General features: G+C 43.2%; 1 protein-coding gene across 2 annotated transcripts in view; it reads right to left on the reverse strand.

Moving 5' to 3' along the window:
- Positions 1-23,858, reverse strand: part of TLN1 (talin 1) — a 690,102-nt gene that overhangs the window by 208,706 nt on the left and 457,538 nt on the right. For both annotated transcript variants that reach the window (XM_033937496.1, XM_033937486.1), the window contains 3 exons: positions 11,017-11,160; positions 10,409-10,570; positions 682-822 (listed from right to left, as the gene is read on the reverse strand). In XM_033937496.1, coding sequence (XP_033793387.1) covers positions 682-822; positions 10,409-10,570; positions 11,017-11,160 — 447 coding nt within the window. The remainder of the gene's footprint in view (positions 1-681; positions 823-10,408; positions 10,571-11,016; positions 11,161-23,858) is intronic.

Here is a 23,858-nt window from a genome sequence, read left to right on the forward strand (position 1 = left end):
TGGATGATTTCTAGGACCCTGCTAGAGTATAGATTTTGAAATGGGTTAGGAGCAGTAATTGGAGACACCAGAAATAAATAAATAAATAATCTGAATAATTTCTGGAATTATGCTCCATGGGAGAACAAAGTGGAGAAGCTCGGTCTTCCTTATCTGTGAACATCCGTCTGTTGCCTCCTTGTAAAGCCCAATTTGGGCTCTACCCAGCTGAGAATTTTAGAGTAGTTTAGCATGTGAATTCCCATATGCGGGCCACACTATTTCTCCTTGTCCACTCTAGACAACACTCAAGCCTTATTCTTCATCCTAATAATACAATTTGTGAAAAGAAAATACAGAGTATAATAGCCCCTATGTTTCTTCTCTAGGCCCAGCACTTAGGTTCTTAAACTGTTATGACTTTGATGTAGACGGTGGGACCTGCTGTCACCTCTCTACACCTGCGGAAGTCCTAAATCTTGCAATAATGCCTAATATAGAAGAGCTGAACCTCAACAGGACTCATCCCAACAGGAACTGCATGCTGGGAAAGAGCTAGATAAGAAAACTCGCAGGCAGATCTCAAGAGACATGAGATCAAGGCTACCGGGACTCGGCCTAAAAGAGGAAGGACATAAGCCATCATCAAGACAGATGGGGAGAATGATAATATAACCCCCAATGCAATATCATTATTATTACCTCAGGACTGATCTGAGCAGGAACACTGGCAAATTCTGGATTGGAAGCAAAGGCACTGAGGTTATCCACAGCCTCGATGAGGGGCACAGTTGCTGACCGGCACTTTTCACGGTTTTCATTATTAAAAGCTCCATCGAGTGCCTATAGAAAGTGAAAAAATTCACAAGACACATTATGCAATTCTATTTAATTGTGCTTAGCTCACATGTAACATTACAAGAACATAAATGCTGCAAGCAATGAGTGGTGAGCAGAAGAAAGGAGATACAAGGACTAGAAATTGATGGATGGGGAGCTAAGAGGACAAGTCAGATTTGCAGATGGAAGAGAAAAGATGGCTAAGAAGAGTCAAACAGAAGACAGAAAAAGCAGTGAAAGAGAGTGGTCCTAAGCAGTGGGGGACATGAACAGAAGAGAGAAGGGGAGGCAAGAGGCTCAAAGGAAAGAATTGGCTCCCCATTTTAGCATTTTGTTAACAGACAGACTTGTGCAACTACACCGACTTAGAAGATACACATGATATAAGCAGACCCCCCCAAATACTCCGATATGACAGAAAAGGACTGCTCATGAAAGATTCACACTTAACCAGCAGAAGGCAGTAGCTACTGACAGGAGATCAGGTTGCCAAGTAGTATCTGGGAGACCACTGCTACTATTCTGGATTGAAGGTGCCACCCCCACCACAGAGAAGGCAAGTGGTTCAAACTGGGGAATTATTGAAAAGAGATCAGAGACAGCAGGTGGGCTTGGTGGTGTGGTATTCTTTGAAAATGGATTGGGGATGGAGGGTGGTTTTTCAGGGAGATTGGAGTTATCTTTTCATTGCTATCTCCTGCCAGTAGCAACACAAAACTAAGGCAACAAATCATTCCTTTGGTCTGGGTTAGTGATAAGGGCCTAAGTTTAGTACATGGAGGAATGGATGTGAAATGACTTATCCAAGGCCACAATATTCAATGGAATTTGAACCTTGGGCTTCCCTAAGTCTCATCAATCGTAGGTTACCCTTCCCCTTTTAGCCCACTCCTTGACTAAAATACACCAAGACTCCTTCGGAAGCCTTAGGCATCACTAGTGTCCTAACACTTAGGAACATTGTATTTATGCTAGAGTTTTCTTGACCTAATTGCTGGTACCTAAGTTAAAACCAGGCACCTAACTCGAAAACACATCCATGATGCACCCTAATCACCCCCACTTTTAACTAGGCAATTAGGATTAGAAACCTACTTTTTATAAAATCATGCTTTGTGAGTTGTGCGCCTAACTTTCAATTAATGCTTACCTGCAACGGGGGTTCTTCATAGACCGCAGGGAAATGCAGCCACCCTTGTTGGTGAAGTCCTATGCTGATCCTGTGTGTCGGTGCTCTCCCCTAGCTACCATCTCCATATGGTAAGCTTTTGGCTTACTGGGCATATGCAGGGACTCTTGCCTTCCAAGGCTCCATTCCCTTGCCTTGCCAGTTTTGTCTCTAGAGGATGGTGGGAGGGTAAGTGTGGCTGTATTCCCCTGTTATAGGTATGAAACTTGGCTTTCTTCGGAGACAAGCAGGGGAGATGCACGCATACTTTTTGGGGAGTCCCAAGCTATAAGTTGTATAAGGTGTGGTGGTGAGACTAAGGAGCAAACAAGTTGTATAAGACAGATCGTCTAAAACGAACGTCTTGTGCTGTGTTTTGGTCTAAACAATAATGCTTAACAAACGTGGATTGAGGACCAGGTTGCGGCCCTACAAATATCTTGTACTGGAATTGATCTATGGGCACCAATCCTGTCAGAACATGGCTGACCTGCTTTGGTTTTTCAAAATTCTATTCAACAGAAAGTCCATATGGAGATGGTTTACTTGGAGGCTGGTTGATCTGGATTAGCCAGGTTAAAAGTGACAAATAGTTGATTGGTATGCCTCTCGGTTGCAGTGTTGTGGAGATAAAACAGGGGTGTTCTTCTGTAGTCGAAGGTATGGAGGAGTCACATTAGACCGCCATTTAACCATGATGGAACATACTAATTTACTGGTAAAAAAATGCTTTTTTGCACTATGGAAATTAAAGACCATAAAAAAATATTTTGACCCATTATCTTAGACTATTGGTGCAGGCTTTGGTTCTATCTATTTTGGATTACTGCAATGTTGTTTACTCCAAGAAGCTATTAAGAAAATTGAGGATAATTCAGAATATGGCAGTCCGATTTATTTTTGGCTTCAAGATTATTAGTTCTTATTATCGTTTGTTGCACTGGTTGCCGGTAGAAGCACGAGTCTTATTCAAGTTTTCTTGTATCTGGTTTTAAGCTGATTTTGGGACTATCTCCAACCTATCTCCTTTCACACTTTGTGTTGTATAGTCCGATGAGGAAAACTAGAAGCTTATACTTATTTGCTTATCCAAAAACTAATGGTTGTAGATACAAGACTTTTCTGGATAAGACTCTTGCATTTCAAGCAGGTAAACAGCAGTCTTAGCTGGGCAAATGTATCTGTCAAGCCATGTCTTCCTACTGTACATTTCGGAAAGTAATTAAGACAACGTTGTTTGATAGATTCATTTCCTAATGTGAATTATTATCATTAATGAATTGTATTTTAAGTAAAAGTTTGTATTGTACTTTAAAGAAATATTTTGTACTTTTTTAACTCTTGTATTTCGCTGATTGTCCAGCTTTCTTCAGTGTAAACCATCTAGAAATCATCCGGTTATGGCGGTATAGAATAATAAAGTTACATAGAAACATAGAAGATGACGGCAGAAAAGGGCCATAGCCCAACAAGTCTGCCCACTCTATTGACCCACCCCCCTTGATTTTACCTCCTTAGAGAACCCACGTGTGTATCCCATTTCTGAAGTGGAAGTTCATTCCAATGATCAACCACCCTTTCGGTGAAGAAATACTTCCTGGTGTCGCCATGAAATTTACCGCCCTTGATTTTCAGCGGATGCCCTCTTGTGGCCGAGGGCCCTTTAAGAAAGAAGATATCATCTTCCACCTCGATACAGCCCGTGATATATTTAAACATCTCTATCATGTCTCCTCTCTCTCTACGTTCCTTGAGTGAGTATAGCTGCAATTTATTCAGCCTTTCTTCATACGGGAGATCTTTGAGTCCCGAGACCATCCTGGTGGCCATTCGTTGTACCGACTCAACTCTCAGCACATCTTTTTGGTAATGTGGTCTCCAGAATTGTTATGTTATGCTGGGGAGGCATGTAGAGGAGGAAAAAAGGATGGAATAATTATGTTTTGATTGAGATGGAAATCTGAAACCACCTTTGGGAGGAACTTCGGGTGCATACGCAGCAGTGCACAATTAGGAAAGAATTGCATATAAGGATAATAAAAACATAAGAATTGCTGCTGCTGGATCAGACCAATGGTCCATCGTGCCCAGCAGTCTGCTCATGTGGCGGCCCCCGGGTCAAAGACCAGTGCTCTAAAATGAGTCCAGCCTCACCTGTGTTCGTCCCAGTTTAGCAGGAACTTGTCCAGGTTAGTCTTGAAACCCTGGAAGGTGTTTTCCCCTACAACAGACTCCGGAAGAGCGTTCCAGCTCTCCACCACTCTCTGTGTGAAGAAGAACTTCCTTACGTTTGTACGGAATCTATCCCCTTTCATCTTTAGAGAGTACCTCCTTTCTGTCTCCTCTTTTAAAGGGAGAAGAGGCCCAGTTTCTCTAATCTCTTACTATACAGCAACTCCTCCAGTCCCTTAACCATTTTAGTTGCTCTTCTCTGGACCCTTTCGAGTGTCTTTCTTCATGTATGGCGACCAGTGCTGGACACAGTACTCCAGGTGAGGACGCACCATGGCCCGGTACAATGGCATGATAACCTTCTCCGATCTGTTCGTGATCCCCTTCTTTATCATTCCTAGTATTCTGTTTGCCCTTTTTGCAGCCGCAGCACATTGTGGAGATGACTTCATTGACTTGTCGATCAGTACTCCCAAGTCTCTTTCCTGGGAGGTCTCTCCAAGTACCGCCCCGGACATACTGTATTCGCAAATGAGATTTTTGTTACCGACATGCATCACTTTGCACTTATCCACATTGAACCTCATTTGCCATGTCGCTGCCCATTTCTCAAGCTTGATTATGTCACTAGTGCCTGGAGTTCACTAACTCGGCATGCTGAGGTAATAGCTACCAAAAATGCCATTTTCCAGGCAAGAGAGGCATTGCCTAGTGGCTCAAAGGAGACTGTCATGAGTCAATCCAAGACAATGTTAAGATCCCATGGTAGAGGCGAATCATGAAGTGGGGTTCAGAGATTGGCTCCCCAATTGGTGTTTGAGGCATCTGTTGTGATGGTAGGTTGAGTTACAGGGGCGTGAAAAGGACAACCTTGCTGTAGAGAGAGAGAGAGACTGGATCCACCATTAAAGAGATGCTTTCACAGACTCTGTTAGTGAAATTTGACGTGACAGCATTTGGGCTCATTGATTCTAGTATAATTTGAGGTGTCCCGGCAATGGCCACATATGGAGTCTTGCATGAAGTACGAGGGAGAGATGCCGCCATGTGCCCCAATAGGTGTAAGATGTGGCGTGCTGGTACACAAGTGGAATTTCTTAGCTGGGTGCAGAGAACTAGTACATTGTCTTTCGTCGGGCAGGTAGGCTCACACTGTGATGGTGTTGATGTTCGTCCCTATGAAAGTTAAGGAATGAGCTGGAAACAGATGATTTCTTGTAGTTGATGACAAACCCTAGGCTTTGTAGGATGTTTAAGGTGTCTTGAATGGCTCCTTTGAATGCGCTATGAGGAGCCGGTCATCTAGGTATGGAAACAAAGTGGTGTTTCTTTCGCAGGTGTGCCACTACCACTGTTAGGCACTTAGTGAAGACTCATGCTGCTGAAGATAGGCCAAAGGGAAATACCTTATACTGAAAATGGTGGTTTAGGAGTTTGAAATGAAGCTATTTCCAGTGGGTTGGATGGATGGGAATGTGGGTATAGGCATCTTTGAGATCTAGAGCGGCCAGCCAGACTTTGGGTCTGAGAAGGGAGAGGATGGTAGGGAGTGACAGATTCTTCAGCCTATTGGGAACCACAAGAACAAGGGGGCACTCAGAGAAATTGAAAGGGGACAGGTTTAGAATCAATGCTAGGAAATTCTTTTTCACTCAGAGGGTGGTGGGCACCTGGAATGCACTTCCGGAGGTTGTGATAGGACAGAGTACACTATGGGGTTTCAAAGAAGGATTGAATAAATTCCTGAAGGATACCGGGATTGAGGGATACAGATAGAGGTAGAGATAGTTTATAAAAGGGTAGAGATTAGAAGGATAAAGGGGACTAAAGGGTTTTTAGACAGGATCACCTTACAGGTCATGGACCCTGATGGGCCGCCGCGGGAGCGGACTGCTGGGTGCGATGGACCTCTGGTCTGACTCACGGATATTATCTTTAAATTGTCTATGATATTATCCTTAAATTGAATATATGGCTTGGAAAAATTATGTTAGAGGTCTCTTCCTAACTTGATTTTGGAAAATTGTTAAAGACTCAACTCTTTGATAGGCTGGCATTCTGCTTCATTTTTTCAATCAAGTTCCTTATATTCAACTTGTTGTATTTTATCTGTTCTATGTATTACTTCTTTCCCTGCCATGTCGGTATTTTCTGCATTATATTGTAAATGCTTTCTGTCTTTATCTGTTTTTAAGTCCATTATTCTAATTTGTATTTTATCTGTATCCCATGTATTAACTCACCTTGTTGTAAACCGCCTAGAACTTTTTCGGTATGGCAATATATAAGAATAAAATTATTATTATTATTAATTTTTTCTTTCTTGAGACAGGCATTGAGCAAGCAGAGGTCTAAGTAGACTGGGACACAGGCCCTAAGTTTTCTTGGGAAATAGGAAAAAGTTTGAGTAGAAGCCGGTACCTTCTTGATGAGCTGATACTGTATCCATTGCATTTTTCTGAAGAAGGGTAAGTTCTGCTGCTAGCAATGGAATTGATAAGGTGTGCGCAATGGTAGAGGTGTGTGGGCAATTTGGCTTGTTGAACGGAAAATTGAGGCAATAGCTTTATGAAATTATGTTCAGGACCAATGTAAAGGCTTGCCATGCTGGAAGAAAATGGCTGAGCTGGCCTCCCACTAGCAACTTGTCAAAAACTAGGGTTGGGCTTCAGAGGAAGGAGTTGAGTGCTGGAGGCCCATTTCCGATCTCTAAAACATTGTTTTTGAGAGTAACAGAAGAACTTAAGAAGAATAGCCTTACTGGGTCAGACTAATGGTCCATCCAACCCAGTAGCTTATCCTCACGGAGCCCATCCAGGTCACCAGCACTTGTTGCGCCCTTTGGGGACTGGATATATTGTAAGGGGTAAATCACTGTCTAGGATAGTATTGTTGAAAGAAATGTTGATGGTAGAACCTGCAATAATTGGTAAAGGACGAAGATCTGGGGAGCTTGATCAGTGGAGTGTGCTGAGAGTTCACACATAACGGTGGAATCCTCTTTGATTTGGGAGACTGTATCCTTATCCTTTTCCCTAAAGAGGCTGTCTCCCAAGCAGGGAGCATCTGGTCAGGCGATCATGAAGGTCATCTATGAGATCCAAGGCTTTAAGCCAAGTCATATATCGAGTTGCAATGGCAACTGCTGCTGTATGAGATATAATATAATAGGCATCATAGTTGGTATTAAGGTGATATGTAGCTTCCTGAAGCACAACCTGGAAATTTGCGATAGTTTCTGGAGATGCACCGTCTAATTGTAGGACTGAATGTTGATAATGCAGGATTTTAAGGTGATAGCTATAATTCTGGATGAGAGCACGGTCCCCTGGTATACTTTTGGCCTACTGAATTCAAAAGGCAACAATCTTTTCCTAATGGCATATTAACTTGATTTCTTGCTGTCTTTGCCTTCTTAACAACTGACTCTGAGAACAAAGAGTGATGTGGTAATTGTTGTACATCATAATCAGGGACTTTTTGAACCTTGTATTTGAGGTCCAGATGCTTGGAGGTGGTGGAAACAGAGTGAGGTTTCTACCAGTTTGAAAGCTAAAGGTCTTGAAGGATCTGATGCACTGGCAGTGTAATACTGTGCCTTGAGGCCATTTGACAAGACTGAAGAATTGCCTATAAATCTCATTTGTCTGTTGGTGTGGAAGCTTGACTGAGGCTAAGGAAAGTGGAGACCTTTAGCAGGAATTTGAGGTATGAGTGGTCTTCTGGACAGAGAGCTGAGTGGGTTCCGGTGGATACTGATCTGGTGTGATGTTATTTTCCTTTTCAGATCATGTGTCTGGGGTAACTGATAAGTGAGGAGGGGAGGAACATGGTCCCCACTGTGTGGATGGAGGAGGATCTGTTGACAGGGATCCTAAAGCTGAAGGGTGAGATGAGACATCAGCCCATAGAGGGGCAGGGGGCTTTGAGAAAGAGGATGGGGTAGAAGTCAGAATTCCTTGCAGAACAGCATAAACCGCTTCAGTAAAAGAGACTAATTGTTGAGAAGCCTGTTGGGTGAGAACAGGCATGGTTAGCAGTGGAGGTTGCTGCTTCAGTGGTGGGCGGTCTGAGTCCTGTGGGCCCTCCTGTGCTGGATGTTGAACTTGTCTGTGAGAAGCAGCCTTTGTGACAGGATTAGGAGGGATTGTTTTAGTAGATTTTGGAGCCTTACCTTTTGAAGCTGTAGGCTGTTGCTAGTATGCTGATAGGACTGCAAGGCCAAGTCTGGGCCTGCAAGTGTCTTTTTTTTACTTCAAGCGTCCCGAGGCAGAGGCATTCTGAGGGAACTCCCTCAATGTTGTGCTAGTCGGTGGCGAGGGGGTGTAACATTTGCTGGCTTCTTTGTAGTCTCGGCCACACGATGTTCCAGCAGGGTCTGCCGAATTACCCTTATATGATTTAATTTAAATAATTTATATTTCGCATATCCTACAATGCTATGGAGATTACAAATTATTCAGGTACTCAAACATTTTTCCCTAACTGTCCCGGCAGGCTCCCACTATAACTAATGTACCTGTGGCAAAGGGGATTAAGTGTTTTGCCCAGGGTCACAAGGAGCAGTGCGGAATTCAAACCCACAGTCTCAGGGTGCCAAGGCTGTAGCTTTAATCACTGCACCACACACTCCTTAATTACATTACATTACATTAGGGATTTCTATTCCGCCATTACCTTGCAGTTCAAGGTGGATAACAAATGGGATGTCAGGACATTAGAAGTATTTAGGGAGTAGTTTGGACATTTCTTTGAGTTGCTAAGGATTGTTATGATATTAGAAGTACATATGGAGTAGTTGCAGGTGATGCTTGGGATAATGTCGGATAGTGATGCTTCACCTCCTCCAGCGGTGCCAAAACCAAGCCCTGGGGGGAGGGAGCCATCAGCATGGCTGGTGGGAGCGGTGAGGCCATGCTACTGAGGAGAAAGCCACGGTGAATTCTATCAGATGCTTTTCATTGCCAGAACAGGATTCCTCTGGGTCCTAGTGCTGGTTGTGTCCAGTCTGTTTAGCTTTGCAGAGCTCTTTTGTTATTCTTGCCTTTTTTATTCTTTTTTCCTTTTTTTTTTTGAGAGAAAGAAATCTGAAGTAGGCTACTGAGGTGGTTTATTTTCCCCCTGAGAACTAGCATAATAATAGCCTTACTGGGTAAGACCAATGGTCCATCAAGCCCAGTAGCCCATTCTCACGGTGGCCAATCCAGAACCCAAGGAATAGCAACATTCCATGCTACCAATGCAAATCAAGCAGTGTTTTTAATCTTTTAAAAAATTTTCTACTATTTAAATATAGATATTCATATTTTCTTTTGAAGAGAGAGAGGGAAGAGCTGCAACTTATTAGGAGCAGCTAAAAAGCAAACTGGCAAGGCAAGGGGTGGAGCCTTGGAAGGTAGGACACACCTGCACATGCCCAGTAAGCCAAAAACTCACTGTAGCTAGGGAAAAGCACCAACACACAGGATCAGTCTAGAGCCTAGATGCACTAAGAGGATCAGTAAGACTGTTTGGGTCTGCTCCGCTCCGATTTTTTGGCCGATTCAAAAAGAGCTATTGATGCACTAAAAGGTTTAAATGCAAATGATTCACACGGAGGTTCATTGTAATCCCTGACTCACCCATCTGATTGATGGCTGTGAGAGTGATTCTCACACATGCGTAGAGCCTGAACATCTGAGAAGCAGGGAAAAGCAGCTGTTCAGGGCAGAAAACCTTTTTTTTCTAATAGGGCAGATATCAGTGCTCATTAGAAAAAAAGGAATAAACAGGTAAGTGACTGGTCTTGACCAGTCGCTTCTTTTGGATTGCTAAAAGCAATCACTCTTTTAGTGCATCTAGAAGCCATGTTAAAGCATTCTTCGCTCTACTAGTTTACATGGCATTTTATTAATGAGCTTATTTGCATGGTCGGATCGGGGAATGAGCGATCGTGCAGAAAACCAGGCGGTGAGCTGTTTTCTGCATCAGGTCAGCAAATGCGACTATTGCTGGCTTCAGTGCATCTGGGTCTAGGACTTCACCAACAAGTGTGGCTCCACTCCCCTGCTGTCTACAGAGAATGAGGTGGTAAGTACCAATTATCAGCACCGATTAAACCTATTAATCAAGTAAGTTAGGTGCCAAACATTTTATAAAATTTGCCCTTACTTTCTTACCCTCTTCTACCTCTATTTTCTCTGCCAAAAATCTTAATCCAAGACCATTTTCAGGATCATGAGACAGTGATCTTGATCTACGAACGGTTACCTTGATAGTCTTCACAAGGTTGGCAGTGTTATTGGCCACTTCCTTTGCAGACTGAACAAACTGCCTCTTAGCCACAGGATTGGCAGTTCTGGAGGAAGCCAGGCGGCAGGCATTACAGAGAGCAGATGTGTGCTTCGCAACAATAGTGGCAGCAGACAGGACCTAATCATGAAAGCGCATCAAAGAGACATCAAGAATACGTTTCAGGCACAATCTCACAAATCATTATCCAGAAAAACACAGAAACATGAAGGCAGATGAAGACCACATGCTACCCAGTCTGTCTGTCCATACCATCCACTATTCACTAGAGATCCAATCTACTTGCCCCAAACTTTCTTCAATTCAGAAACATATTTTGGCTCCAACACCTCCACCAGGAGGTCATTTCATGTATTCATTACCGTTTAGGTGAAAAAGTATTGCCCCTCATTCCAGAACTTTCTCTCAATTGAAGGAGACTCGCCTCATGCGCATTTATGCCATGTAGGTACTTCATCATATCTTCCCTCTTCCACCTTTCCTCCAAAGTATATTGAGATCCTTAAGTCTGTCTCTGTACGCTTTATGATGAAGACCACTGACCATTTTAGTTGCCTTCCTCTTACCTGGGACTGTGTACAGGCTGGATCTACCAGATTCTGGCAGGCCATCTGGATTGCCTGGTTGGCTCTTGCAAACTGAGTAGGATCCACAAGTCCCTGTTGTCCAGCATGGCTGTTGGGGTCTGAAACTCCAACCAGATAAGCTGCCTGGAAATAGAAGAGAGATGAGAATTTGGAAGTCAGTGAATACCCCTGAAATTCAGCCCATGGTGCATATATGCACATTTTCACAGGCTACGTTTCAGAATCAAGAGCGGAATACGTTAGATAGATTGTGAGCCCACCGGGACAGAGAGGGAAAAATGCTTGAGTACCTGATTGTAAAAACCGCTTAGATAACCTTGATAGGCGGTATATAAAATCCTAATAAAACTTGAAACCTGAATAGTTTGGCAACAGAAATCCTTCCTTTCCAGCCCGAACCCACTGCACAGAAAAGCATTTTCAGTCCACCACTAACTCATACAAGCAACAAGAAATACAAAGTTAGGTCAGGAAAAGTCAGGTAATAGGGTCATGTTTTTCCCACTCATGCACATTGGTTGCTGGAGTCCATCCATCAGCCATTCAAAATGCAAGAAATGTGGTGTCACACTGACAATGACTGTAGGTGGTCATCTGTCATGCTACAGCACATTGTGTGTTTTAAATTTCATTATTCATCTTTCCAAATCCAAAATCTAAGTTCTGTACCTGAAGCATTGGCCTAAGGCCACAAGGAATATCAGAGGGTGAAGAGGAACTTGAACCTTGGCTTCCCTAGTTCTCTACCCACTGCTACTTCACTCCCATTATATAGGCCAACGAAGACGGTGGGGGGATGTGCTATCACAATGCAAATGGTGAACCCTAAGATGTTAAATAATGCTGGGGAGCAAAACGGGCTTATTGTGTACTAAAAGTGGAGAAATTTAGGGCAACAGAATCCCGCAAAGAAACATAGTCGTCTTATCTATGAATAACACAGATGGCAAAAAATAAATAAATAGACAAACAACGGGAGTAATCATCCCCCCCAATATGTGCCCTCCTGTAAGTATCATCACAGTTCCCCCCAACCTTCCCACTTGCTGGCTGGCTGTGTACCTTCTGTGCTCAAAAGTCCTCTAAGCAGCACTGGCACTGCAGCATACACTACCCAAGTTCTGCTCAGAACACGCCCTCTGACCTGTCCCGTCCTGCTGAAACAGAAAGTTGAGTCAGAGGGTGGCCTCTGGAGCAGAACATAGGCGGTGTATACTGCAGTACTTGTTCATTGAAGGTACACAGCTATGGCAATGGCAAGGGTGGCCAGGAGCAACCACAAAAGCAAAGAGGCCCTGCTGGGTCTATGGGAGGTGGGGCAGCAGCAGAGAGGGCATGTTGGATCTGGGTGGTTGGGTGGGGGCTCAAATCTGGCTGTGTATACTGGTTAGTGTATAAACTCAACTTATACACGGGTCACGCCAATTTTCAGTCCCATTTATACATGAGATTGACTTATACCAGCGGTCTCAAACACGCGGCCCACGGGCCGCATCTAGCTCTCCAGGTGCTATTTTGCGGCCCGCAGTCTGGACGCGATGATCAACTGTAAAGCGGCGGCGGCTCCTTGCGCATTTCTCTTCCCCCTTCCCTTGTGGAGCAGCAGCGTGTCTGGCCGGCTCAAGTCAATCGATCCGTACAAAGCCATGGGTGGCGGCTCCTTGCGCTATCCACTCCTGCATCGGAAGCCTCTCTGACGTCACAACATCAGAGAGGCTTCTGACGCAGGCGCGGATCTCGCGAGGAGCCGCCACCCGCGGCTTTGAATGGAACGATCGATTGGGAGCCGGCCAGACACGCTGCTGCTACACAAGGAAGGGAACCGAAGGGGAGGGGAAAAAGAAATGCTCTGCTGCATATGGAAAGGAGGACCCTAGGGAAATGCTGCTGCTGCTGCACAGGGAAAGGGAGAGGGAGGGAAGGGGGGAAGAGAAATACCTCTCCTGCACAGGAAAGGGGGGGAGGGAAATGCTGCTTCTGCTGCTGCTGCATAGGGAAAGGGAGAGGGAGGAAAGGGGAAGAGAAATGCCTCTCCTGCACAGGAAAGGGGGAAGGGAAATGCTGCTTTTGTTGCTGCTGCACCCAATTGGGGAAAGAGAGGGAAGGAAGGAGAAGGAAGACAAGGGAGAGGAGAGGAACAAGAGATGCCAAATTCATGGGAGGGAGGGAAGGAAAGGAGATATCAGACCATAGAGGGGGAGGGAGAGATGCCAGGGCAAGGGAGGAGGGAAGGAGACAGATGCAAGACCAGGGAAAAGGAAAGAAGGAGGGAGGGAGAAAAGGAAGGAAAGAGATGTCAGACCATGGAAATAGGGATGGAAAAAGAGAGAGATAGAAGGAAAGGTAAGACATGGAAACGTAGATTTTGAAAAGAAAGCAGAAAAATTGAATATTAAGTTAATGCCAAAGATGGATGCAAGGCAGAAAGTGAAGACGGAGAGAAAAACAGTCAAAGACCCTGGAAACATAGTTAAAAGCACAGAAAAATAAAGTCACCAGCCAACAAAGGTAGGGAAAATGATTTTATTTTCAATATAGTGATTGAAATGTGTCAGTTTTGAGAAAGAAAAGATATTAAACTTTAAATGTGAGGGCTGCAGAAAAAATAGTTAATTTCTTATTAAAGAAATGACAATTTTGCATAAGGTAAAACTCTTTATAGTTTATATATCTTTCCTTTTAACTGTTAAAGGAAAGTTTTATAAACTATAAAGAGTTTTACCTCATGCAAAATTGTCATTTCTTTAATAAGACATTAACTATTTTTTCTGCGTCCCTCCAAGTACCTACAAATCCAAAATGTGGCCCCGCAAAGGGTTTGAGTTTGAGACCACTGGCTTATACAGTAGATTCCTGCATAAAATAAGAGCCTGCTAGCTTCCAGACAGCAGAATGTATAGATAGCCTCCTAGGCCTAGACTAGACCTTCTCCTATTGTAGCTGTGAGCAATGGAGTTTAGAAATAAGGTAACCTCCTTTTCTGAGAAAAGAAAACATTTCTCAGGGCATGTGAACATTATTTTGCTCTGAGCTTTGGTGACATTCAAAAAGGAGAAAGAGCAGTTTTTAAAGTAAAACAGTGAAAAGGGATCAGCAAGTTGTTCGGCAGTGCTTGGTTCAGAGTGAGTTATCTTTAAAGGATACTATCAAAACAAGACATTTATGGAATCCCAACAGAGAGGTTTCAACAAATGTAAAAAAAATAAAAAGCCAGGAGCCTGTGAAAGGAGAGCAGAGCTGTAGATGGCAACTCATCACTGTGAAAAGAAAAATGCACAAAATCTGGAAGTCACCTTCTTCCAGTAGACCTCTTTTCAGCTATAGCACAGCAGCCCAGTGGCTCGTTGGTCCAGGGCAGTGTCTCTCAAACTTTCTGAAGCCATGGCACACTAAACTTGGGGCCACGTCTGGAAGGCGTGGATGTCAATATAACATCATTGTGTCGACATCTGCGCATGCGGAGGCTCTCCAGAAGGGGCCCTGAGCTTGATCCTGAGTAGGATGGATTATTATAATTCACTATACCTAGGAGTTGTGAAAGGGAAGTTGAGGGCTTTGCAAATGCTTATCAACTCAGCTGCAAGATTAATCACAGGGGTTCCTAGGAGTACCCATATAACTCCTGTGTTGAAGAAACTACACTGGTTACCTATGCAACAAAGAGCTCAGTTTAAGATTGTTGCGATTAGCTGGCCCGGAACTTCCTCCCCGACGTTAGAATTAACGTCGGGTGGTGAGAAATGGTCAGCTCCGAGCTGGGGAAGATAAGCAGGGAGAGCTAAGACCTCGGCGCTGGCCTGTTCCCCAATTGCGGTGGCTTGGGGGAGGGCAGTGAGATGGGAAGGGAAGCAGAGGACAGATTGCGGGCCGTAAAATAGTCCCTGGGGGGCCATGTGTTTGAGCCCACTGGTCTAGGGGTACAATTCTCACTTTGGATGCGAGTGGTCCTGGGTTCAAATCCCAGAAGAGCCCCTTGCTTTACAGGCAGACTAGATGGGCTAATTTGGCCTTTATTTGCCCTTTTTACAGATTGAGGTAATCCCCAGATGCCAAGGATGCTACATTCTCAAGATCTTTCTCAGGAACCTTCCTGGGTTTCTTTGCAATCAAAGGTCCCTCATCTCGATGAACTGCAGGATAAACAGAACACTTGGTGCATCAGTGGCAAGACCAGGCTGGCCCCGCTGTTGCCTACAGCTTTCCTAGAATCAAATTAAGCTCCAAGCAGCTATCCTCCTCATGGCTGCGGCAGCATCTCAAAGCAATAAGGTGTCAGAAGTGGCTGCCATAGGCTGCTTAGCTCTAGCTGTATTTGGCCTGGCCAAACATGCCCGGAGGCTTCCCCATCTAGGATTAGCCTCCACACTCAGAAGAATTTAGGATCTAATCCTCCTGCACTTCTGTTCTACTTGCAGGGAGAGGACTATCTTTTTTTTTGCAACAAAAACTAGATACAATCTTTACTATACATCCTACAACCTAATGTTAATGATTAAACATAAATGATTTTTGGGGTTTTTTCTTTTTAAAACTATCTTCTGCAGCTGTGACAGGAAATCACCTTCTACCCCTTGGTGTAGAATAGACTCAACTGGTCAGATTATAGAAGGTAAATTAATTTTGTGTGCCACAGGAGCGGTCAATACATAGAGGTCAGTCTTTCATTAAGTACATGTAGTGCATGTCTGGTCTATGCAAATTAGGTCAACTTAAGGAGGTGGTCAACTATGGAGGTTCTACTGTCTATGCATTCCCCTCAATGTAGGCTTCTTCTTGTCGTAATCCGCTATGAATCTGAATCGAAAAATAGCGGAATATAAAACTATTGATTTGATTAGATAGCTGCTCGTCTTATTTTTGGGACATTACTACTACTAATTATCATTTCTGTAGCGCTGCTAGACTTACACAGCGCTGTATTCTAGATTCCAGCATGTGACCACTTCTTAGACAGCTTCATTGGTTCCCGATTCAAGAGAGAGTACATTTTAATATTTCTTGCATTGTTTTTAGTTTTTCTTGGGACCATTCTTGATAAACTGGTCTTATATTTCTTTCCTGGTAAACTGGATTGGAGATTTCATGTTCCCTTCTGTTATGAAGCTCCCCGAGTAAGCTTAGAATTACTGATGCTCATGTTCTGTTTTCACGCCTCCTTAAGTCATTTTATTTTGGCAGATCTTTGTCCTGAATTAGTTCTTAGATAATGTGTTCCTGTTAAAGTTGTCAACCACTTCGGAACCTAATTCTAAGGTATACAAGTGCAACGAGTATTGCAGAATGACAGCAATCTACACCTGGCAGTCTCATCTTCTGGTTAACTTCACTTAGTAATTAAGTGGTGAATTCTGAGTTAGTGCAGTGACTGGGCTTATGTTAATAAACCCAGGAGTTGGCATTCAACTTAATCAGGAATTCAGCACCACTGTAAGCATAAGAGGTGGCACTGAATATTCAGACTGGGGTCGCTGCCCCAGCACTACTGCATATAAATAATCCAGATAGCAGAAGAAATATAATGTGTTTGCTAGGGAAAAGGGATGGGACGCCTTTCTGGGGTTACTATTTCTCTAGCTCTGAAAAGGCATATGCAGCGCTGTACATTTTAACATACAATAGACAGTCCCTGCTCAGAAGAGATTACAATCTAATTTAGACAGGACATTGCAGGGTTGGGGAGATTATGGTAGAGGAAATGATTCAGTGGGTCTAGGTGAGTGGGAGTTAAGAGTTGATCAATCAAAGCAATTTTTACATATTCTATGCAGGTCCTAATTTTGTACCAAGGCAAATAGAGGGTTAAATGATTTATCCAGAGTCACAAGGAGCTCTAGTGGGAATTGAACCTGGTTCTCAGGATGCTCATTTCACCCCATCACAGCCCTTACCCAGGATGTTCCGTCAGAGTCTCAGCTTTTTTTTTTTTATCTTGATTCATTTTTACATCTTACAAGTGTATCAATAATTGACAATTGAAATTAAATACATCACTTGAATTTCTATCATATTTAACATTAATACATAAAATTTAACCCCTTCCCTCCCACCCCTACCATAACATATGCAATCAAATATATCCTATAAAATATTTTTTTCTACTAATCCAAACATTTAATAAAATTCAGAAATCCCTCCTTCCCACCCCTTCACTTGTACTGTACTTATAATAGAAAAATGGTATCTATTCATTACAATAATTTGTCAATGGCCCCCCCAGATCTCTTTAAATTTTTTTATAATTCCCTTTTTGTATGGCTGTTGTTCTCTCCATCTTATAGATGTGACACAATGAGTTCCACCAAAAACTGTAATTAAGTCTGCTCTAATTTTTCCAATTATTTGTGATATGTTGTATAGCGACTCCTGTCATAATCAATAAAAGCTTATTATTGTTTGATGAAATTTGGCTCTTTGTTCTCATTGACATACCAAATAGAATTGTATCATATGATAAAGCCACAGGATTCTCCAATAAACAATATATTTGGGTCCAGATTAATTTCCAAAAGATCAAGATAAAGGGACAATAGTATAACAAATGATCTAGTGTCCCAATCTCAATATTACAATGCCAGCATCTATTAGACTTAGAGCTATTTAACTTCTGTAATCTAACTGGGGTCCAAAATGCTCTTTGTAAAAGGAAAAAACAAGTTTGTTTCATAGATGCAGACACTGTACATCTCATCCTCCAAGACCAAATTCGTGGCCATTGAGACAAAGAAATTAGCTGTTTAATCTCAATGTTCCAAATATCCCCAAGTCCAGTTTTAGGTTTTTTATTTACAAATCCGTTTATCAATTTATACCACTGTTCGGCCTGGTGTCCCAAAAAGTCCACCTGAAAGCATAAAAATTAAGAACATAAGCCATGCCTCTGCTGGGTCAAACCTGAGGTCCATCATGCCCAGCAGTCCATTCACGCGGCGGCCCCATCAAGTCCAGGACCTATACACTAGCCCTCTATCTATACCCTTCTATCCCCTTTTCCTTCAGAAAATTGTCCAATCCCTTCTTGAACTCCAATACCGTACCCTGTCCTATCACTCACTCTGAAAGCGCGTTCCAGGTGTGAAGAAGAACTTCCTAGCATTGGTTCTGAATCTGTCTCCTTTTAATTTTTCAGAAAGCCCTCTTGTTCTTGTAGCTGTCGAAAGTTTGAAGAATCTGTCCCTCTCCACTTTCTCTATGCCCTTCGTGATCTTATAAGTCTCTATCATATCCCCTCTAAGTCTCCACTTCTCCAGTGAAAAAAGCCCCAATCTCTCTAATCTTTCAGCGTATGAAAGGTTTTCCATACCTTTTATCAAACGCGTCGCTCTCTTCTGAACCCTCTCAAGTATTGCCATATCCTTCTTTAGGTACGGCGACCAATATTGCACGCAGTACTCCAGATGCGGGCGCACTATCGCTCGATACAACGGCAGGATAACTTCTTTCGTTCTGCTTGTAATACCCTTCTTGATTATTCCTAGTATTCTATTTGCTTTCTTAGCAGCCGCTGCGCATTGTGCCGATGGCTTCATTGTCATGTGCACTATTACCCCCCCAAGTCTCTTTCTTGGGAACTCTCACTCAACAACAGCACTCCCATTGTGTAGCTGTACTTCGGGTTTCTGTTTCCTATGTGTAAGACTTTGCATTTCTCTACACTGAACTTCATCTGCCATCTCGTCGCCCACTCCCCTAGTTTGTTTAGGTCCCTTTGTAAATCTTTGCAGTCCTCTTTAGTCCCAGCCCCATTGAATAGCTTGGAATCATCTGCGAATTTTATTACTTCGCTCTTCGTCCCCGTTTCTAGATCATTTATAAATACGTTGAAAAGCAGCGGTCCAAGCACTGACCCCTGCGGAACACCATTCGTAACCTTCCTCCAGTCCGAGTAGTAAAGGCTCACTGAGGCAAGACTCAACCAAAGCAGCGGACCAACTGAATCGATCTACTCTGCTCCTAAACTCTTAAAGGGAGCTAACCGGAAGAGGCAGCCGATATGAAAACCGGAAATAAACACTAAATACAACCATGAAGTCAAAGAAAAATGCAGAATAGATGCCAAACTTTTAAACTGCTAACCAGTCTATATCTAGATTTAAACCCTAGATTTAAATCCAGGGGGGTGATTTACTATATTCAGTGCCCATGTAAGAAAATATACATAGGCCAAACGACCCGTAAGATCAAAACTCGGATCATAGAACATCTGAGCAACATTAGGACGAGCCGAATCTCCGCCCCCCTGGTTTCCCATTGGCTGGAGAAGTCACACTCACTAGAAGATCTGAAATACACAGTATTGATTCACATACAAAATACTGAGGGTGATATATCTAAAATATTACTCCAAAAAGAACAACGCTTCATATATAACTGGCAGACCCTGTTGCCAAAGGGTTTAAATCTAGATATAGACTGGTTAGCAGTTTAAAAGTTTGGCATCTATTCCGCATTTTTCTTTGACTTCATGGTTGTATTTAGTGTTTATTTCTGGTTTTCATATCGGCTGCCTCTTCCGGTTAGCTCCCTTTAAGAGTTTAGGAGCAGAGTAGATAGATTCAGTTGGTCCGCTGCTTTGGTTGAGTCTTGCCTCAGTGAGCCTTTACCAGGTAAACAAGGTTTTTAAGAGTTCTAAGAGTAAGTGAGTATATAGGTATCTAGTATATGGTACTCAGATATAACAGGGTTGATTTGATAAATTTATTATAAATGTTATGAGAAGTTTGAGTTGTTAAGTTTGAACTTGGCTTTGATTTTTTCAATAGTGTCCCTCCCTGATGAAGAGGTGAAACTCGAGTCAGGGGGACGGGATTGGACGAATGAATGAAAAGTTCTAGTATTTTAACGGAGCACATGAAATTTATAAGCACATAGTCACCACTGAGGATTAACGAAAAACGACTACCCGCCCTATTCAGATAAGTACATCAAGTTTATCTGAAAGTATTTTTGGTCAATAAGGGAGGGCAGGGGACAGGTGAAGGCGATGATGGTCCCCTTGTTAACCTCAATGTAGTGACATCACTATACTTTAGGTTACTTGGTCTGAGCACTTCACTATATTATTTAAAGTAATGGAGGGATGTTAACACCATTAATATTAAAATAAAGCTGTGAAAATAATACTATATATAAACGTAGAGGGAACATGAGTCGCCATTCCAACCACAACCTGTCTGGGGTATTATCAATGAGCTCTGGGAGGACCCAATACATACCCTGGTGCAAAATATAGGCTTGATGATATCTATAGAAATTTGGGAAATTAACCCCACCCTCCGCAATTGGTTTTTGTAAAGATACTAAAGCGATTTTAGGAGTTTTACCTAGACAAGCAAATTTCATAAGAATACTGTTTAACTTTTTATAAAAGGACCCCTTAAAAAAAACTGGTAACATTCCCATTTGATAACAAACCACAGGCAATATCATCATTTTAATAGTCTGGACTCTACCCCACCAAGACAGATATAATAGATTCCATTGCTCGCACATTTCTGTTACCTTCTGTAATAAAGATTTTTCATTCTCTTTCATTGTGTCTTCCAGCGTATTTTTTATCCAAATTCCTAAATATTTTAATCCACCTTCCTTCCATACAAAAGAAAATGAATCAAACAAGCCTTTTGTACAATATACGTTTAGTGGAAGAACTTCAGATTTACTCCAATTTATCTTATAACCTGAGAATTTTCCAAATTTCTCAATCAATTCAAATAAGCATAGAATGGTTGTTTATGGATTTCTCAAATGAAGCAGTATATCATCTGCATATGCAGAGACTTTATATTTCCGATCTAAAAGCACAGTTACTTACCGTAACAGGTGTTATCCAGGGACAGCAGGCGGACGCCTCACAAGCAGACGCCTCACAAGCAGACTTGCTTGAAGAAACTAGAAGTTTCGAGTCACCCGCACCGTGCATGCGCGAGTGCCTTCCCGCCCAGCACAGGGTGCGTCTCCTCAGCTCAGATAGCTAGCAGAGAAGCCAACCAGGGGAGGTGGGTGGGTTGTGAGAATAGCTGTCTGCTGTCCCTGGATAACACCTGTTACGGTAAGTAACTGTGCTTTATCCCAGGACAAGCAGGCAGGTATTCTCACATATGGGTGACCTCCAAGCTAACCAGAATGGGATGGTGGGAGTGTTGGCAATTTAGGAGAATAAATTTTGTAATACTGTTTGGCCAAACTGTCCATCCCGTCTGGAGAAAGTATCCAGACAATAGTGAGAAGTGAAGGTATGAACCGAGGACCAAGAAGCAGCCTTGCAAATTTCCTCAATAGGTGTAGATCTGAGGAGAGCTGCTGAAGCTGCCATTGCTCTGACTTTATGGGCTGTGACTTTACTGTGAAGTGACAATCAAGCCTGGGCATAGCAGAAAGAGATACAAGCCGTCATCCAGTTGGAGATGGTGCGCTTAGAAATTGGATGTCCCAACTTATTTGGATCGAAGGAGACAAAAAGTTGAGGAGCAGTTCTGTGTGGTTTGGTGCGTTCCAAGTAGAAGGCCAAAGCATGTTTACAGTCCAGAGTATGAAGAGCTGATTCTCCAGGGTAAGAATGAGGCTTTGGAAAAAACACTGGAAGTACGATGGATTGGTTGAGATGAAATTCTGAGACCACTTTAGGTAGGAATTTCGGATGAGTATGAAGAACCACCTTGTCATGATGGAACACTGTGAATGGTGGGTCAGTAACTAAAGCTTGCAGCTCACTGACTCGTCGAGAAGTGAGAGCAATGAGAAAGACCACTATCTATTGGTTCAAATGGAGGCTTCATGAGTTGAGAAAGGACAAAATTGAGGTCCCAAACCACAGGAGGCGGTTTGAGAGGAGGTTTGATACTGAAAAGTCCTGTCATGAATCTGGAAACTACCGGATGAGCAGAGAGGGGTTTCCCTTCAATAGGCTGATGGAAAGCCGCAATTGCACTGAGAATGACTCGGATAGATGTAGACTTGAGACCAGAATTGGATAAGTGCAAAAGATAGTCCAAAACACAAGATAAGGAGGAATGCTGAGGCTACTTATGATGAGAAAAGGAACACAGGCGGGATAGTACGCCTTACAAGACCGGACGGAAGTTAGGTGGAAGCAGATTCCGATAAAGCCGAACTACTGAATGAATACTTCTGCTCAGTCTTCACCTGTGAGGCACCGGGACACGGTCCCCAGTTGAAGGCAACACAAAGCACAGAAGACCCGTTTCAGAATTTTGAGTTCACACCAGGTGAAGTTTACAGTGAACTGGCAAGACTCAAGGTGAACAAAGCCATGGGACCAGACAATTTGCACCCAAGAATGCTCAGAGAATTGAGCGATGTCCTGGCGAAACCATTGGCTGAGCTATTCAATCTCTCCCTAAGTAAGGGGAAAGTTCCCCTGGACTGGAAATTAGCTAATGTCGTTCCTCTGCATAAAAAGGGTTGCAGGGCAGAGGCTGCGAATTATAGACCGGTGAGTCTCACATCAATAGTGTGCAAACTCATGGAAACACTAATTAAAAGCAAATTGGACACGATCTTGAATGAAGGGAATCTTCGGGATCCCAGTCAGCATGGATTCATCAAGGGTAGGTCCTGCCAATCCAATCTCATCAGCTTCTTTGACTGGGTAACAAGAAAGTTGGACTTCGGAGAGTCTTTGGACGTCGTGTACCTGGACTTCAGGAAAGCTTTTGACAGTGTCCCACACCGCAGGCTGCTAAGCAAGATGGAATCGATGGGGTTAGGAGAGACACTAACTGCATGGGTCAATGATTGGCTGAGTGGCAGACTTCAGAGGGTGGTGGTTAATGGTACCCTCTCTAAAACATCGGAGGTGACCAGTGGAGTGCCGCAGGGCTCGGTCCTGGGTCCACTCCTTTTCAACATATTCATAGGGGATCTGACTCAAGGGCTTCAAGGTAAAATAACACTATTCGCCGATGACGCCAAACTATGTAATATAGTAAGTGAATGCAGTTTACAGAATTATATGGCGCAGGACCTGCTTACATTGGAAAGTTGGTCCTCAACCTGGCAACTAGGCTTCAATGCTAAGAAATGTAAGGTCATGCACCTCGGAAGCGGAAATCCATGCAGGACGTACTTCTTGAACGGAGAAACTTTAACTAGGACTTCAGCAGAACGAGATTTAGGAGTAATCATCAGTGCAGACATGAAAACTGCCAATCAAGTGGAGAAGGCTTCATTTAAGGCAAGGCAGATATTGGGTTGTATCAATAGAAGTTTCGTCAGCCGAAAGCCTGAAGTCATAATGCCGTTGTACAGAGCCATGGTGAGACCTCATCTGGAGTACTGTGTGCAATTCTGGAGGCCACATTACAGTAAAGATGTGCGCAGAATTGAATCGGTTCAACGGACGGCCACCAGGATGATCTCGGGGCTCAAGGGTCTCTCGTACGAAGAGAGACTGAACAAATTGCAGCTCTACACTCTTGAGGAACGTAGGAAGAGGGGAGACATGATCGAAACATTTAAGTACCTCACGGGACGTGTCGAAGTGGAAGATGATATTTTCTTTCTCAAGGGACCCTCGGCCACAAGAGGGCACCCGCTCAAACTCAGGGGTGGAAAATTTCATGGCGACACCAGAAAGTATTTCTTCACAGAGAGAGTGGTTGATCATTGGAACAAGCTTCGAATTGGGGGCATACACATTAAATAATGCCAGGGTACTATTTCCCATGCTCATTTCCACATGTATACATCTTCCTAAAGGATCTGAATCAATCAATTGAAAATTAGATGAACATTTCTTATTTATTAATATAGCTACCCCTGCTTTTTTCCCCAATGCAGGGGCAAAAAAACACTGTTTTAGC

Source organism: Geotrypetes seraphini, chromosome 1 (assembly GCF_902459505.1).
Source record: "Geotrypetes seraphini chromosome 1, aGeoSer1.1, whole genome shotgun sequence".
Lineage (NCBI taxonomy): Eukaryota > Metazoa > Chordata > Amphibia > Gymnophiona > Dermophiidae > Geotrypetes > Geotrypetes seraphini.